At 42.1% G+C, this 17,184-nt stretch overlaps 1 protein-coding gene across 2 annotated transcripts; it reads left to right on the top strand.

The window, feature by feature from the left end:
• Positions 1-1,096: 1,096 nt before the first annotated feature.
• otoa (otoancorin) lies at positions 1,097-16,658 on the top strand. Of its 2 annotated transcripts, none has more exons than XM_064353587.1 (29): positions 1,097-1,263; positions 3,768-3,862; positions 4,314-4,417; positions 4,915-4,936; positions 5,164-5,203; positions 5,324-5,474; positions 6,019-6,087; positions 6,514-6,704; positions 6,918-7,126; positions 7,919-8,034; positions 8,297-8,433; positions 8,765-8,873; positions 9,093-9,314; positions 9,502-9,663; positions 10,167-10,307; positions 10,391-10,446; positions 10,602-10,722; positions 11,056-11,174; positions 11,422-11,557; positions 12,083-12,276; positions 12,392-12,482; positions 12,784-12,958; positions 13,224-13,405; positions 13,601-13,753; positions 14,317-14,459; positions 14,583-14,719; positions 15,368-15,465; positions 15,549-15,732; positions 16,255-16,658. In XM_064353587.1, the coding sequence occupies exons 2-29, from the start codon at positions 3,805-3,807 to the stop codon at positions 16,335-16,337; spliced, it is 3,603 nt and encodes a 1,200-aa protein (XP_064209657.1). In that variant the 5' UTR covers positions 1,097-1,263; positions 3,768-3,804; the 3' UTR covers positions 16,338-16,658. The 2 variants fall into 2 exon arrangements, with proteins under 2 accessions (XP_064209657.1, XP_064209650.1); XM_064353580.1 differs by having other exon boundaries at positions 3,763-3,862.
• The last annotated feature ends 526 nt before the right edge of the window (positions 16,659-17,184 follow it).

The raw sequence follows: 17,184 nt of genomic DNA, 5'->3' as shown, positions 1-17,184 counted from the left end.
CCGGGTGCACTTTTATTTCTATTATGTACTGTATTGTTAACCAGAGGCAGATCTCTTATGTTTTTTTCTCTTTTATATTCCTCCTTCAATGTGTAAAAAGGGTTGACCATGTGGGATTGGGTGTACAGCTGATTTGATTGTTGTTTGTTAAGATCAACTTATGGTTACTTATGAGACCAGGCATTTTAAAATATATTTCTTTTAAGGGTGAAAAAAGTAGGAAATACAGTTATTTAAATGCAGTTTTTGAAATCCCTTAAATGTAATTGTGACAGAATATGACAGACACACTGTTTGGGTTTCGTCATTCCCCGCATGCAAATCATGACATTATCATCTCCGCTGGCTCATGGAACAATGCATGACATTTCTAGCTGCCCGCTTTCATTGTCCTCTTTTGACAATAGTATTTTATTTTTGCTCGTCTTCATATCAAACACTGTTGACTTTCCCACATTGTGTTCTGAAAATAGGAAGTGTGGTTTTTTTCCATTCAAAGACCAAAGGGTCCTTTCCCCAAGGTTCTTCTGTAGTTTTATTTTGACATAAGGGAGGAGGCTTGTCTGAGCAATTGATAGGATTAGAGTTCATCCCGATGTCTCTGGTGTGAACCAACTGATACTTATCTGTCATAGTGAAATTACCCCCCGGTCCAACTTCTTTAATGCTGAAAGCCAAAGTAGAGAAGCACTGGGTAGCATTTTAAACATCCATACACATTACATCCATAACATTTGATGCAGGTTTGATTTTGCTGGAAGGCACTGAATCCCTAAAATTTATTTTAAAAGTATTTTAAAAGACAGGACGAGTGTAATTTGTAAACTTAGTGTAGGTCTAATATGTGCCTGTAAAAGATTTGTCTAAGGGTTTTTGTATCTGTAAATCTCGTATACGTGTGCATTTTTTGTCGTAGTTACCATAATCACTATATTGCATATGCAGGACTGAAATATTAGCAATGTAATTAGAATGCTGTCCTTTGTGAGTAAGCTGTTTGGCCTAGCTTGACCTTGGTAATCCTCTGTTTTCATTTCAAAACACAATGTATTTCTGTACTGATACACACCCATACAACACATGCACCTGCATGCACTGCACACCTGGGCTCAACTAAGCTCGCAACCTGTAGGACAGGAAGCGAGAGGGGCAGCAGGACTAGAGAAAAGAGAACGCAACGATCTTGCGGCGTCATTCTGGGGAACGCATGCTCTGCACCTGCTACACTTCTCTGCTGTTCAGATTTTCACCTCTAACGGGACAGTGAGTACACCTCTGTTTTACGTGGTTACAGCTAGTTTTTGAACAGTTGTTTTTAAATATGTTATTATGAATTCAAATACGAAATCATTATCAGTCTAATAATAATCATTATTATAAATATGTCTGACAATATATAAAAACATGATTAACCTCTTATTAAATCCAAGTAAACAAGATATATTGATTAGAGTTGACTTGGAACTTCATTTATGACGTGCGGAACTTGAAGCATACATTTGAAATGTGCTAGAGAACATGAGATGAGCTTCAGGTAGTCCATAGTCACAGGTGCTCACGGACTGGGAAAATTATGTAAGACCAAAAAAAGATTTTTATTGATCCACAAAAAATGTAATGTGGTATATAAGTTTTTTTTAAAAATACCACGCATTGCAGCTTACAATTTACTGAGGGCGTGGACAAGTTGTTTTTTAATGCTCATTCACTCGTCTAAATAGAGGCTTTTACATCATACCCACACGAAGGCTTGGACATTTGATTTTTATACCATGTTACATTTTTCGTGGATCTAAAAAAATAATTTATTGGTCTTACACAATTTAAATGTCCTGAAACTTGAAGAAAAATTCTGCCAGGCAATAATACCTTTTTTCCTCTTACATCAAATACAAATTATCCATGACAGAGTAATGTATGGAACAGAAATGTCTTGTTTTAAAATAATGCAAACTGATATTTCTGAAGTGGATTTAGGAAGTGCAAATAGTTGTTATGAATGGTACAGCATTTTATTTAAGGTTTTATTGGTGGCTATTGAGTTGTTAAACAGACAAGGAAGGATGTGGTGCACAGACAAGAACATATTCAAATGAAGAATAGAAGGAATAGGAAACTATAGGACAATCACGACATGCTTCATTTTTTTATTTAAATCATGGAAAAATAATGTGATGTAGATCATTAGTAGACAAGAATAGAACATCGGGCCTGTCTTTGTTTATCTTTCACCTGTATGTTAAACAATTTCATAAACGCATCATTAAGAAATGCAACAGCAACAAAAAAACATTAAAACAGTACTGCATGTATTGCGCAGGTACAGGCCAATGTTTTTCTCACTGTGTTCCTTTTCAAGTCCAATGGGATATTTCCCTATGGGTGGGTATCTAGGCAGCTATGTACTTCAGGCCACAAAGGTGGAAGTATTAGGATGGAGAGGGCATTTATGAGTCAGCTCACATAGTAACCAGTACCATGACAACAGAATAAGACAGATTTCAGTCCTGTAATTAAGACATGGTAGCAACAAAAGAGAACATAGAAAGAGCATGATTTTGTCTCAAGAGACATTTGCTACCCACAGAGAGGTTTTGTTCCTACTTTACATCAACCAAATAAACAGCAAGCACAATGTTTGAGTTGCTAGGGTTTCATAATGCAATAATTAGACACCTACAAAAAATTATACAGGCTTGGTCACTGGATACAGAACATTCAACAAAGAATACCTTGGACATATCCTGAGTTGTGGTCCCTCAATTTATTTTTTGTTTGTATTTTTACTTTATTTCATTTTATTTTTCTTTTCTTTTTATTCATCCCAATGAGATTAATATCTCTTATTACTCCATGTAGAGTGTGATTAGATGCCATTAAAATCTGGTGACAGGGATTTAAATGTATCATTGTTTCACTGCCCATTCTTTAAAACAGAGGAAATTGTAAAGACTAGGAGCCACATTTGAAACAATATAAAGCCAGGAGGGTGACAAAGTAGGCCTACTTCTTCATTTCAACACTTCAAATGATATTTCAGAAAAACGTTTTTTGTGAGAATTGTGACCATCATGTTTAATGTTTCTAATGAAGAATGTTTTTCTTTAGCTTCGTGAGGGCTCATTCTATGAACCAGGCCTAAGAGATAAATATCTTCAGTGAGCACAATTGTGAGAAGGGCGGTTAAATGCTAGGTTTGAAGTGAACTAATGCTTGTGTGTGACCCTTCACTGACAATAATGAGTAGCCCTGATTCTAGTGGTTGTAAGAGAGCTGCACAATCAACACCTCAAATTGAACATAAGAATGTGCCGCTTCTCTCCTTGGTTAAGCTCCACTTACAAACCTTCATCTGTAATCAAATACTGAATCTAGCTGCTACAGTACCACATCAGTCCCTCCACGGTGATGATGAATCAAACCTATAGGTACAGAGAGATATTAGACCTTTCAAGTAATTACCTTCAACTTCTACAGTTACCTAAATTAAGTCTCTTAATAATCTTAATGAACTCTTAATAGTTTTATCAATACAAGCACAAGGGCCTCAACTTTGACCTAATGTCAGAGTTAGCACCTATTAATTTAATTCATTTCCACTTTCTCACTGGTGTGCCAGTTCTTCTCGAAATGATCTCTCTGAACTACAACCTCAGTCATATTTTGGTGCCCAGGGAGTGAGCAGCCCCAGAGCAGACCCACCTTGCAAGGATTGAGTGGCCTTTTCATCACATTCTCCCCCACACACCCACCCCCTTAAAGAACAGAGCTTGCAGAGTGAAGAAAGGAAGATTGTGATTCACCATGTCTGCATTGAGAGTGACAGTTTTCACCCTGTTCCTCACCTTCCATGGACTATTAGGTGAGCTTTCCAATGACCACATTCTGTGACACAGACTGTCTTCATTCAGTAGTCTATCTTTATGTCTTCATTAGAATATGAAGTTATGTTTTTGTGTCTTCACATCTTTGTTTTATATGTGGCCTTGCATGACATGCTTGTTATAAAATCTGGCGACTGCATCTGTGTGTTAGAGAGATGTTTTGGGACAATGACATTACATACTTAACTTGCTCCATGCTCAGTTTTATGCAACTTTGACATTACCACGGACAAATACAGTTATAACAGGGTAACTATAGATTAAAACATTGATTGATGCAATTTCATTGAGTGAGTGTGTTCACCAGACTCTCTCCCACTTTGTAGCTTTGTCTTTCTTGTACCTCTGTTTGCTTGCAATATCTCTGTTTGTCTATCCCTTTCTGAACTGAGATCAGTGAGTGAGAAAATGTGGTGTATTCCCAATCAGCTTTGAGCCCTGATATGGATTTAACCATGATGCCAGGCTTCAACGACTCAGTGATCCGTTTTCCACCCCTGAATCCAGAATTCATCAATGCATCACACGCACTGGTAACTCTGTTTTTTATTTGTCCCATTAATGCAGTATCAAGTGCTACAAATGCTTTAGCATTGTGCAATATTTTCACACTCCTTACTATGCCTGCTGGTCAAGCTGTCCATTACTTGGCCATAAGGCTAGTACGTAACACATAATGACAACAATATGACTGATTATAATCAAAATGTAATGCATGATTATAATGATTTTATTACATTTTGACAGTGGCCTGATTCAGATATGGTATGCACTGTGGTTAATTTTACTTTCCAATAGTGGTTTTACAGATTCCTGTATATACTTATGCTCACCTGCATAAGCACAAACATATACAATGCTGACATACATTGGCTATGATAATGATTTGTTTGTTAACATTACATCTGACATCTGGCAGGTAAAGTTGTAGCAGTAGTGTGGTTGCTTTTTCACTGCATAATTGTGTTTATCGGAAAGAAGACCCTGACCAAAAATGTAATATACTCTTCCTGTCTTTGTGTCCTCACAGATGGCTAAGTGTCTGAAAATGGGTGAGATTATGATTTGTTATAGTTGTAGTTGCATACAACTTGAATGTGAAGATTTGTGTTTTATGTCTTCTAGGAGGAAGGTCAAGTAAAGAAGGACTTTAAAAAGTGTGTTTAAGTTATAGTGTGTATAGTGTGTGTTCATAACTTTCTGAGCAGTAAGAGTTGGTTTTAGGACTTGTACACGCGACCCTTTTCTCTGGCTCAATTTTCCATGTGCTATTGTGCAGGACATAGGGTACCCATGATGATGTATGGAGCTCCAAACAGGTGATCACTCATGAATCATATTGTCATTGATCTCTGTCAAGCAAGATTTTACAATCTGTCAATTAATTGCCCCCACCCCCCTCTCTCCCCCATCTCTCTCTCTCTCTCTTTCTCTCTCAGTTCCATGGGTTTGGATGCCATGGTACCCAAACCAGTAGCTAAGCTTCACCAACTTCTTTCCTCATTTGCACATCACCCCATGGTTCCCTCCCATCCATCACCATCCATTATGCCCAATGGCACCATGGAGCCACCCTATGACATGGACTGGGTAACATTTGTAACCCCTCCCTGCTCCAGTGTGCATGCATATGTGTGTGTGTGTGTGTGCGTGTATGTGTGTATATGCGTGTGTGTGCATGTGTGTGTGTGCATGTAAGTGAGAGAGAAATACTTTTTTTGTTTTTTTTTTGTTCTGTATTGCAACCAAGTATGTACAGTATAGATGTGTCTGCATGTGCAATATGTTCACCTGTTCTGAGTTGTCTGTCCTGCATTTGTCAAACATTCATATTCATCTACATATGTTTTACAGTGTCAGTCAAAAAGAGTATATTGCCAGAAAGAAATCCATCAGATGAATAGTGATATTTTACATGATATAATACATACATTCATTGATCCTGTCACCCCTCTTTGGTATGTGATCAGGCGCAGTTACTGGAGTCTGGAGCACTTTATTGTAGTCTGGGTGGTTATACATTACCATAAGGCATGACTGCTTTTTGACTGCCTGCAGGTATGTTGTGGGATGCCATGTATCTTTCTTTTATCTCTCTTCTCCTTCTTCTTTGAATGTCTCTTCCTGCCCAAAGAACATGACTGAAAGGCTACAGAACTGCTCCAGCATGCCACACATGGTTGCCCTCATAAGGAACATTTCGGTCAGTGCTACCATGCCACGGTCGTGGCACATCCTCGCAACGGCCCTCTTTCACCTTTCTTTCCCCTGTTGTGCTTTGTGTCGTATGTCTTGTTATTTTTGCTGTGTCTTTTACTACCTCCATCTTACGTTACCATCCTCCATTTTGCCTTCGCTTCTCTGCCTCCTGCTTCTCACCTGTTTTCACCACACTCTTCTTTTCTGTACTACTCGATCTCCACACTTCACACCCTCCTTTGTTCTCTTATCACTCTCTGCACCCTCCCATGTCCCTCATTCCTCCTATTCTCTCCTGGACTCTTTCATCACTTCTCTTCTTTCTGCCCTGCTCTCTTTCTTCCTTGTGTCTATCGGCGTCTCCTGACTTGCTGCCCTCTTTCTCTTCTTGCACCTCCTCCTGACACACTCTGCTCCTCTCTCATGGCAGGATGGTCCACAGTGCTTCATGCGGGCTTTTATGGCTCCCTTCTCTTGGATGGTTCTGAAGGATAATGGGTCAGAAATTGACCCAAGCCAATTCAAGATGCTGCTCTGGGTGGCCAAGCCTTTCATCCAGGACATGCTGCCCTCTGAGCTGGTGCTGCCCGCTCACCTGCGCCCCCCACAACTGGCTGAGATGTGAGTCAGGGGCTCTCTGTTGGGGGGTGGGGCTTGGAATGTTATTCAGCTGGTTCCCAAATTGCCATGGCATATCCTTTGGAGTCCATATTAGATAGTAAAGTGGGCATGACGTGTGATGGACAGTTTTGGTGTTGGTCTCTCCTATGTCAGTCAGTGGAGCCATTTATTGTGCAGGTCAGTGGTTAATTTCTCTGTCTGTGTCTCTGTCAGGGTGAATATGTTCAGTGAGGTGTATAGCTCCCTGACTCCAAAGCATCATGATAAGATCCATAAATGGATTATGGATCAAATCAGACCAAACAATGTCAACTGCAGTAAGAATCCACCCAAACCCACACAGCGTCCTGATCACACTCAAGGTCGTGGTCCAGGTAAAAGCGAAGATCGACCTCAAATTCCACTTCCAGCTCAAGGTCAAGGTAGACTATTATTCCGAAATAGGGAAATTCAAGTGGTCACAGTGCACACAAAAAAAACATACATTTAAGATATCATACAGTCCAAATAAGTATAAAACTTTCCCTCATATCCCCCTACTGCACACACTCTTACCTACACAAAAACACCACACATGCACACGCTCAATATAATAAGAACCGAAAATGTAACTGTTAAATTGGTTACATATTGTTGGTTACACATGCATTGGAATGAAAACCACTTCTCTTTCTTTTAAATGGAAGATGTATTACAGTATAGTCATGTACTATATGTCTATAATGATTTAAAATAGTATGATTATTATTATAACTAACACAAATTAACCAGGACTTAATTATGAATTAAAAAATTTTCTTTATGATTTTTAAAAATTATTGAATATTTGTATATATATATATATATATATATATATATATATATATATATATATATATATATATATATATTATATAATGTCTGAGTAATTAAACTATAACAACTCAAAATTCTCCCAAAATGGCAATAGGAGCAAGCCCGCTTTGTGGAGCAGTGGGTGTTGACAACACAGACAATGGGAGAGGGTGAGAGGAGAGGAAGAGGCAGGGACAGATAATAGAAACATTGAGTGAAGCAAACTGAAAAGAAGAAGAACAGGGAGGAAGAAACAGGATAGGAAAAGGGAAGAAATGAAAGAGAAGTTGTCAGTTGCAAATATATAAACAGGAGTCATCAGATGAGGGAGGCTGTGTTTGAAAAATAATCACCAAATTGCCCCCTACCCCACTCCCCAGATGACAATGGTCCATGCCAGAGGAAGAACTGGCTGAATGCTACAGAAATGGAGATGATGGGACAATTCGTCACACTTCTACCTGTTGCTGAATTTGAAAATACCCCTAAAGATGAGGTCCTGAGACATTTTCATTCTAGCTTTCTCAATATTTCAGCACAGTGAGAGCTGATTTTATAAATACATTTATGTGGAGGTTATAAGATCTTAAGAAGTGTGTGTGTATGTGTGTGTGTGTGTGTGTGTGTGTGTATTCATTCTAGCATACATTACAGGATAATTGGGTACATGCTAGAAATATTTCTGACTGTTCATTGTGGTAATAATATGAATGGTGATGTTAAAAAATCTCCCCCCCTCCCCCCCCCCAAAATCTCAGTTATGTGCATTCTTCTGGAAACCACGATTTCAAACCTCATTTCGTGGGGTAGTCCCTCGTCCTCTTGGCAAGATGTTGCTCAAAATGTTGAAGAAGTGCTTCACCGAGAGCTCTGAGTTCCCCCAACACCTGGACAGGTGTGTACCATGGTCCGATTTGAAATTTACAAATATTTTTAGCGTTTTGTTTTTGTGCTGTGCAGTTGGCAATGTTGATGACCCTCTGCCCAGCAGCATTTGGATTTGTCTTTGTAATTGAATAGAGCAGTAGGCTAAATTGACCACTAATAGTTCTGCTATTAACTATTGTTATGTGCAGGGGTTTAAAGGGGTTAAAGTGTATAGTAATCTTTAGGGTTGGAGATCTTCCATAGGATGATGCAAAACTATTCCCATGTATCAACCTCTTGAAAGTTCCAGCAAGTGTCCTTGACTGCACCCCCTGACTGTTCTATTCCTCACCAACCAGAATTGGCAGCCTGGCATGTTTCTTTGACGATCCTAAGGCCCTCAATTCATCTGAGAGCTCAGTTCTCCTCTCCCGACTCAGGGAATGTGACAACCCAGAATCTGTCATGGTAACCAGCAAGCACATTTTCTGTACTGGCCATTTAGAGCTTAGAGTTTCATATTATTCTTTCTAGTTACTGTTTCGTAATGCACTAAAAAAACTACATAACTACATAAATTTCCACATTTGCCATACCTCATCTCGTCTTTGTGTTTCATCCTTCTATTCCCTGGGTTTTGAACCCCCACTTTCGACACACTTCACTTTCCTTCTCTTTTCCCCACAGCTGAAGAAGGAGCTGCTGATGAAGGTTTCCTCTCAGGGAAACGGACCTCTCAGTCCTGACATTCTGCAGTCTGTGGGCTCAGCAGCATCGGTCCTGTCCATGTCCCTGTTGAACAGGTTCACCCCGTCTGCCATAAGGGCTAACCTGCCCTCCATGGGCAAGGCCCAGTGGAACCCAGCCCAGGCCAAGGTCCTGGCCGACATGCTCATGAAGGAAGCCACGGTGGGCTTTGGTTTTGTCTCTCCCACTAGCATGCCTTCTCTCATTTACTCTGGTGTGTTTTTTTTTTTTGTCTATTAGTTTCTCTCTCGTTTTTTTCTTCTGCATTTCTTAATATTCTCGTTCCCATTCTGTCTGTCGGGTTTTCACGTCCCCTGTCTCCTAAATTTTCTGCACCTCCCCCTCCCAGGAGGTGTCCGGAAACGAGCTGATTTCTCTGGGGTCGGTGGTGCGAGGCGTCTCCAGCTCGCTGCTGCGGAAGGCCAAGCTCACAGGGCTGCTGGGAACAGAGGAGATGGACACGCTAAGCCACAGGCTTTCCGCACTGCAGAGGGCAGCCCTGCTGGATGGGGTGAGACAGGGACGGGTGGAACACGAGCAGGGGCAAAGGGGAAGGAAACACGGGGGACGAGAGAATAAGTATGTGTATGGTGCAGTAGTGAAGCTAGGAAAAACACTATTCAGCTTAACAGCATCGCTGAGGAAGGCAGTTAACATGTCACATTACACGTCAAGAGCATAAACCTGAGTTATAAAGTAAAAGGTCTTAGCAGTAATGCTGCCCTCTTTTTATTATGTATATTTTTTATGTAATTCAGCATTCGTGATATGTTTCATTTGAAAGTTTGAATTCATAGTAGAGTGCATTTCCATCTCTCAAAATACATGAGCAAAACAAGGGAAAAAACTTTGGGGAAGGTTAGGGGGGCGAGGCAGAATGGTGAAGAGACAACATGACTTTCAGTCTGTACTCCAGGTCAGCTAGCTTCATACCAGTGTCATAGCACCATGGTAGCCATGCTGGGGGTGTACTTAGCACAGTCATGTCACAACCTTGTCCCCATCCACCCTTAGCTGCGCAGTGAAATGAACGCATCACAGTTGGTGCGTAGTGTCTCCGGGCCCCTCCTGGCCAGGCTGTCCTTGTCCACCCTTGAACAGGCTAACCTCACGTCTGTGGACCAGCTGGAGGGGAAGAACTGGACCAAGTCTCAGGTAACCTTCATTCCCTGGAGCCCCACCACCTCACTGTGCATCACGGTTTTCTGTACACTGCTTCTCTTTCCATGTTTTTGCAGTCTGCTTTACTGGTGAAGAAGATCCTGAAGGGGAGGTTGAGACCCAGTGACATCATGTGAGGGAGCTTCTCTTTTAGCTTTTTTTTTGCGTGTTGTTGGCGTCTGCTCTGGCATAACTGCAGTTTATGGTTATTGTGTCTGTGAACATTAAAGTTATACTGGTGGAACCGTGATTATTTCATTTATAAAGTAAAGAGGCTTATTTTGACAGGAAACTGCAGTCAGCGGTGCAGGGTGTGACATGTCAGATGATTGAAAATACCAATCAGAGTGACGTCAAGGAAGTGTCTCAGGCTCTAACAGGAAGCATGCACTGGCTGTCCAGGACACAGGTTCATATTATCTCAAGTCTGTCAGATGTGTGAACATCAGTGTATTATCTCTTTTGAATGTGTGGTGGTCCTCATACACACCCAAGTAAAAACAGTATATCCCCTTCCACTCATTTCAATTTAAGTAAAAAGTGTTGTATAACCATATAAATAACAAAAAAAATCAATGGCATACCATGATAACAATAGTAATAATAATGTTGATTGCAGTACTGAAACTATATTTTTACTTCCACCCCTCTCCCACTCTCTCCCTCTTTCTCTCTCTCTCTTTATCGCTCTCTCTCTCTCTCTCTCTCTCTCTCTCTCTCTCTCTGCTTCTCTCTGTTTTAGGTGGGCTGTGTTGCTAAGAAGCTCTACAACAGCCTGGAGAATGAGAGAAAGGACTACTTCAACAACATCACAAACGCTGAACTGGATGCCATTCCCACACCACTTCTGATTTACATGCCGTCAGTTCTGGGTCTTTTTGTGTCATTATGACTTTTTGTACAGTCTGTAAAGTAGTATTTACAACTGCACATCTGCACCCTATTGGTCACTTTTCATCCACCATGTGATTTAGGGATAGATAGGAATTGGCTAAGTCATTTGTCGATTCTTCTGCATTGTCCGTGTAAACTAAATGTTATAAATCATTTTATTTTTGTCGTCTTTGTTTCTTCTTGCTGTTTCGTCCCCCTCTGTTGTCCCCTTAAGTGTGAAGGCAATCATGGCGCTCCCACACTCTGTGTGTGCCCACTTCCTGGACAAAATGTCGCAGGCCAACCTCACCACTCTTCCCCTGAGCTCGTCCGCTCGCTCTGCCCTGACCAACAGATCGCTGCATTGCCTGGTAAATACAGAGGGACAGCTATTCTCACTTTGCCAATTGAGACGACTTAACAAACTTAGATCACTCTACTGCAGAGTTACATCACTGGAACAGCTGCTCCTAATCTGTAGGATAAGGAACAGCTTTTCCAATACAGGCCTGTGGTCTACAGATTTAAATCTGAGGTTTACTCTCGAGCTAAACTGGTTGCACTTACACCATTATGGGTGACGTTAGCTTATTCAGCTTACATGCACTTCCTGTGGGCTCATTCTTTCAGCTTCCCCAAAGTGCTGAATAGTTTTAGAAGTTTGTAAGGTTCCAGATCTATTGGCTACTTTTGCAGCATACATCAGTTTAGTTATAAATATCATGTTCTAAACTGTTCTGTGCATAAATGGTGGCCAATTTTCATTTTATTTTATGTTAATTAGTGTAAATTTTCTTTTGAACATTGCTCTGCAACTGTGTTTTATTGTGATTTGACTGTGAATTCACACGTGGCGACACCGCTGACGTTGCACGGTTCCTTCCACGTCTCTACAGGGTAAGAACGTGTCAGATCTGAACGCTGGCGACATCACCAGGTTGGGGCCGCTTGTGTGTGAGCTGCAGCCTGCTCATCTGGCTAACCTGAGCGCCGATGCTCAGAATGCCACCTTGCAGGCCCTGGCCAAATGCATCCAGATTAACCGCCACCACACGCATGCCATCGTCACACTGCTCAAGGCACAATACGGGTAACGGATTTCTGTTTCCATAGTTTCATTCATCTGTTTCTGTCTAAAATAAAAAAAAACAAAGTTTGTTCAGTTCCTGCAATTTTATGAGTTTTTTTTCCTTGCCATGGGACAGACCGCCCTCAAATTGGTCCTCCAGCACAATGACCTCTTTTGGAAGTCTCCTTCTACTGAATGACACAGAAATCAACTCACTAACCTACAAGGTGAGCTTTCACACTGTCTGTATAATCTACCTTGCATTCTGTATTTTTGTATTTCTTTCACCCTTTGACTATATTGTCATAACATTTAAAAACAAATACCATGCCCAGTGTTCCATCTTTTTTTCTCAAAGATTTTTAATACCATGTCCTGTATGTGCAGTATTATGTCATTTCTGTGACTGTTTTATTCCATGTAAGGTGACCTTGATTATTCAGAAAGGCGCCTGATAAATAAAAAGCATCATCATAACAGGATCCTAAATCTCTTCCATGACATTTGTCTTGTCATGTCTCCACAAAGTCTGGGCTGAAGGAATCCCTCATGGATGTGCTAGACCGTCTGCCCCCTGACCAGTCGCAGTCTGCTCCAGAGGAGTTTCGCATCAGGCCCAGTCTTTCCGCGGTACGCAAGAAGCTCTTCTACCTGATCACCTACCCTGCACAGCCCAGCCCTGCCGCCCGTAGAAAGAGAGCGGGTAAGTGCGATCACGCAGTTTCCTTCGCCCAAATGCTGTGACGACCTCCTGTGGTACCACTTGCCATTCCTGCTTAATATGTGTTTGGCTGCAGGGGTACGCTCAAAGAGAATGTTTTCCTCAATCCTTACATGTCCTCCCTTCGCCCTTTAAACATGTGGCTGTCTTTCCCACAGTCCCTCGCTTCGCTTCTCGCCCAAACAATGTCTCATCCCTCTCTCTCTCTGCCCAACTTTGTCCCTCTCCCTCTCTCTCTCCATCTCAGCTTGTGCGGACGCTCCCACGCTGTCGGCCATTATGGAACTGGGGGAGGGGAACGCTGAATGGACCCCGGCCCAGCTGGCCTGCATTTCCACAGACGACTTCAATAGCGGGGTGCAAATCCTTGGGGGAATCGTCAACTACAACCCCCAACAGCTGGAGGCTCTGAAGAGCAAAGTCATCCAGGTGCTGCACTGTGGGCAACAGACTGGGGGGGTAGAGAATGGGTTCCCTATTTGTTAGGCAGTGTTTAGGCGAATGGGGCAGCGAATGAGGACTTCTGTGTTTGAAGGTAGCCACTGTATTTGCCCCCCATGTGGGAAGTCCCCTGTGAATGACTTCCCACATGACAGGCCTCTCCTGGCGCTGTGCTCCCTGCAGGTGTGGGGCAAGCCGGGCTCCCTGTCTGCGTCGCAGGTGATGCAGCTGGGCTGCGTGGCTCAGGGCTTCTCCCCTGAAGAGCTGAAGGTGCTCAACATCACCTCCCTGGACACCCTGGAGCTGCTCGAGTCTTGCAACTGGACGCAGCAGCAGGTCAGGAGCCCATCATACCTAAATATGATAGTGTGGTGGTGGGTTGACAGTGGTGGAAAGGGTGAACATGGCAACCAGAGCTATCACAATGGTAACCATTTTGACTACGGTGATGGTGATCATCATTCTGATCATCATCTTTCTGACGAGGATAATGATGATAATGATAACAATGAGGATGTATATGGAAACACTATGAATGGTCCCCCTTGTTTCTCTGAGAACATGAAGCCCGCGTGTCTGAAAATGCAGTGGTGCTATCTGAAAATGCAACCCTAACCCTAACCCTAACCCTAACCCTAACCCTAACCCTAACCCTAACCCCAACCCTAACCCCAACCCTAACCCCAACCCTAACCCCAACCCTAACCACCAACCCTAACCCCAACCCTAACCCTAACCCTAACCCTAACCCTAACCCTAACCCTAACCCTAACCCTAACCCTAACCCTAACCCTAACCCTTTCTCTGTGAACATGAAGCCCGGGTGTCTGAAAATGCAGTGGTGCTAGTGATGGCGATGAAAAACGATGATGCTTAGAAAGTACTCTCCCCCACGACAGAGAGAAGGAATGTGGTGCGGTTATGTGAATCGCACCGGGCTGACAGTGAGCACACTGGGAACAGTGGAGATGGTGGGCCTGGGCCAGTTCATCTGCGGGCTGAGCCCGGAGGAGCTGCGGAACCTCAGCACCAACGCCTTCAGGTCAGACACCGACATCGCATGGTCCGGCTGCGGCTGACGGGGACGGTGACGGGAAGGTTATGCCAAGGTCATGCCAAGATGAAATGAGGAGACGTGTGACACAATGAATTATATGTTTCGCAGGGAGGCCGTGAGCGACATGGGTCGCGTCAGTTGTCCTGTTTCCAAAATGGAGCTGCTGAAGAGCAAGGCGGTGCTTCTGTTCGGCAAACCCAAGGACTGGACTGAGGCCCAAGTCAACAACATGGGAAACATCATCGGTCTGTCGTCACATTTCCATTAGGATGTCACAAAAGGTTTACTTTGGAGTGCTAGAAACAGAATATCATTATTCATTTGCAATTGAGAATTGGTCGAGGCATTTTAATGCAACCAAGGTACAGGGTATGTTTAGCTAATTACAGTTGCTTGTCTTAATGTGCGTTATTTCACTTTTCCCCCAAGGTCCTGTGCAGGAATATGTCCCTGTGCTTAACAACTTAATTTGAGTCATTTAGGTTATTGATAGGCTTAAGAGTCTTCCCACCTTGTTTTCAAGACCTACATTGGCTGCTGATTGAAAGGAAACCATAAACAAATGTACATGCTGCAGCTCTTCAGTACTGGAGTTTGTCTTTAGTACTTCCGAGCGGCAGATAACAATGCTTATTTCCATTAATCAGGTTGTATGAAATGAGAAGTGATATAAATGCCAGAGGAACCTTAGCGCTTGTCATTTGTTCCTCTCCATGCATTATCTGTTTATTCCCATTTTGGGTCTTGCTCTGTACAGTACAGTACATCAATATTTTGGCCAGTGCTTGGCAGTCACACAGTTGCCAACCGTGCTCAGTATAATTTTGAAAGTGGTACAGAAATTAAACTGTTTTAAAGTGACACTGCCCTTATTTTCCATGTTTCTCTTTCAGCTGGCCTGAATGAAACAGAGCTGCAGAGTCTCAATGGGTCTGTCCTGTCCTTCATCAGACAGTCTGTCATTCCCCTCATCCCCCCGGCACGCTTGGCTGTGAGTTTGTGTTCCTCATTCAATCTTTTCTTTCTCTTCCTCTCGTCCATGCTTATGTCATCTTGCGTGCCATTTTTGTTCAGGCACTGTCGGTCAGCCAAATACAGGCCTTGGGTGCTGACAATGCTGCCATGGTGACTACTGCCCAGAGAGCAGTGCTTAGTGAACAGCAACGAGAGGCCCTGGGGAGTGCTTTGGGGGTTCCCTACACCCGAAGTGAAGCCACCACCCAGAAAACCCCAGCTCCAGTACTGCCACCAAAAGGAAGTAAGTGTAATGTAGGAGATGCAGAGCAGAGGACCCAGTTTACACAATACTGAAGTTGAAGAGTGGAACTGGAGACAGTTCTTAACACATTCAGTTTCTGTAGTGGTGCACCTACACAACTTCTCAATAGCAAATTTGATGATTGCACACACACACACACGCATATATATATATATATATATATATATATATGTGTGTGTGTGTGTGTGTGTGTGTGTGTGTGAAATCGTCACATTTGCTATTGAGAATTTGAGTATATACTGTATATACATATATATATATATATATATATATATATATATACATATGTGTGTGTACTGGATGGGTACATAATTAATACCACTACTACTTTGCAGAAATTGTTGACAATATAGTATGGCTGCATTATATAATTATATAGCATTTAGGGAGAAAATCAACAGAGCAGGAAGAAGGTTGCTGTGTTGTGAGAAGAGGACAGGAGACAGTGTTGCAGCACAAGTATGTAATTTACAATAACATAATTATTTATTTTTCTTTCAGATGGAGTCTCCAGGGTGGGAATTGTGGGAGCTATAGTTTTCTTGCAGCAATTCCTATTGCTTACACTTTGGTATGCTGTCTAGGTTATACTATGACATAGCAAACCTGGCTTCAAAATGAACTGAACTGTCTTCCTGTATCATTTCTATCCATAACCATAATATAATCAAAAGAAATATATGTACGAATGCATTACCTACATACATACAAGTGCTGTAATTGCTGACATATACTGTAGACCTAATCTTTTAAAAAGTGTGTATGTTTTATTTCCAATCTAATGTGCTGCAGTACTGAGCCAAAACTGCAAAAATTGTCACTCTCTCAGTAAAAATGCATTTAACTATACATGTATATATATATCTTGAAAATCTGCATATAATAAATGCTGGCATGATATCTGATATGTTGTGTTTATTATCTTCCGTGACAAAATGCTTGCGGCAGTGCTTTGAATGAGAAGAATGGCAGCAGCTATGGTTGAGTGGTCAGGTGCTCCAAAGAAAAGCTTGCAGCAGTGTCTGCCCTGTTCTTTACCTTTGCTCTTTTTAATGAAAAAGCATTGCAATATTGCTGTGCTAAACGTCCAGATACTTCATGGCATAGGATCATAGCTACCTTTATTTGATTATTGTCAGTGATAGAGCTTTTCAAAGTTTAAATGGCAGAAAGCTCTATATGTAACATGTACTACTATAGCTGTGCATAATTTCTGGAGGCAAAAAGTGTGCATACTGCGTGCATAAGGATCCCCCGCCCCCACAACGACACACACGCACACACACACGAGCGTGGCATTGCTACTGATGCAGCAAGCAATCCATTATAGAACAGCGCCTGGGGGTGAGTGATTGAGAACTATTCCAGCTGAAGAGGCTTAATTAATAGCGGCCTACAATCGACTGTTTCCTGGCTAAGCCTCTGTAAGCA

The sequence above is a fragment of the Anguilla rostrata genome, chromosome 1 (genome assembly GCF_018555375.3).
Source record: "Anguilla rostrata isolate EN2019 chromosome 1, ASM1855537v3, whole genome shotgun sequence".
Classification (NCBI taxonomy): Eukaryota; Metazoa; Chordata; class Actinopteri; order Anguilliformes; family Anguillidae; genus Anguilla; species Anguilla rostrata.
The sequence above is the reverse complement of the archived record's forward strand: the minus strand, read 5'-3'. Positions and strand labels throughout refer to the sequence as shown.

Bases quoted from the DNA above. Each gene is read 5' to 3' on its own strand.
- otoa (XM_064353587.1), top strand. From the start codon at position 3,805: ATGTCTGCATTGAGAGTGACAGTTTTCACCCTGTTCCTCACCTTCCAT. The intron at 8,035-8,296 runs GTCCTGAGACAT...CCAAAATCTCAG, and splicing joins AAAATACCCCTAAAGATGAG to TTATGTGCATTCTTCTGGAA. The intron at 11,558-12,082 runs GTAAATACAGAG...ACGTCTCTACAG, and splicing joins ACAGATCGCTGCATTGCCTG to GGTAAGAACGTGTCAGATCT.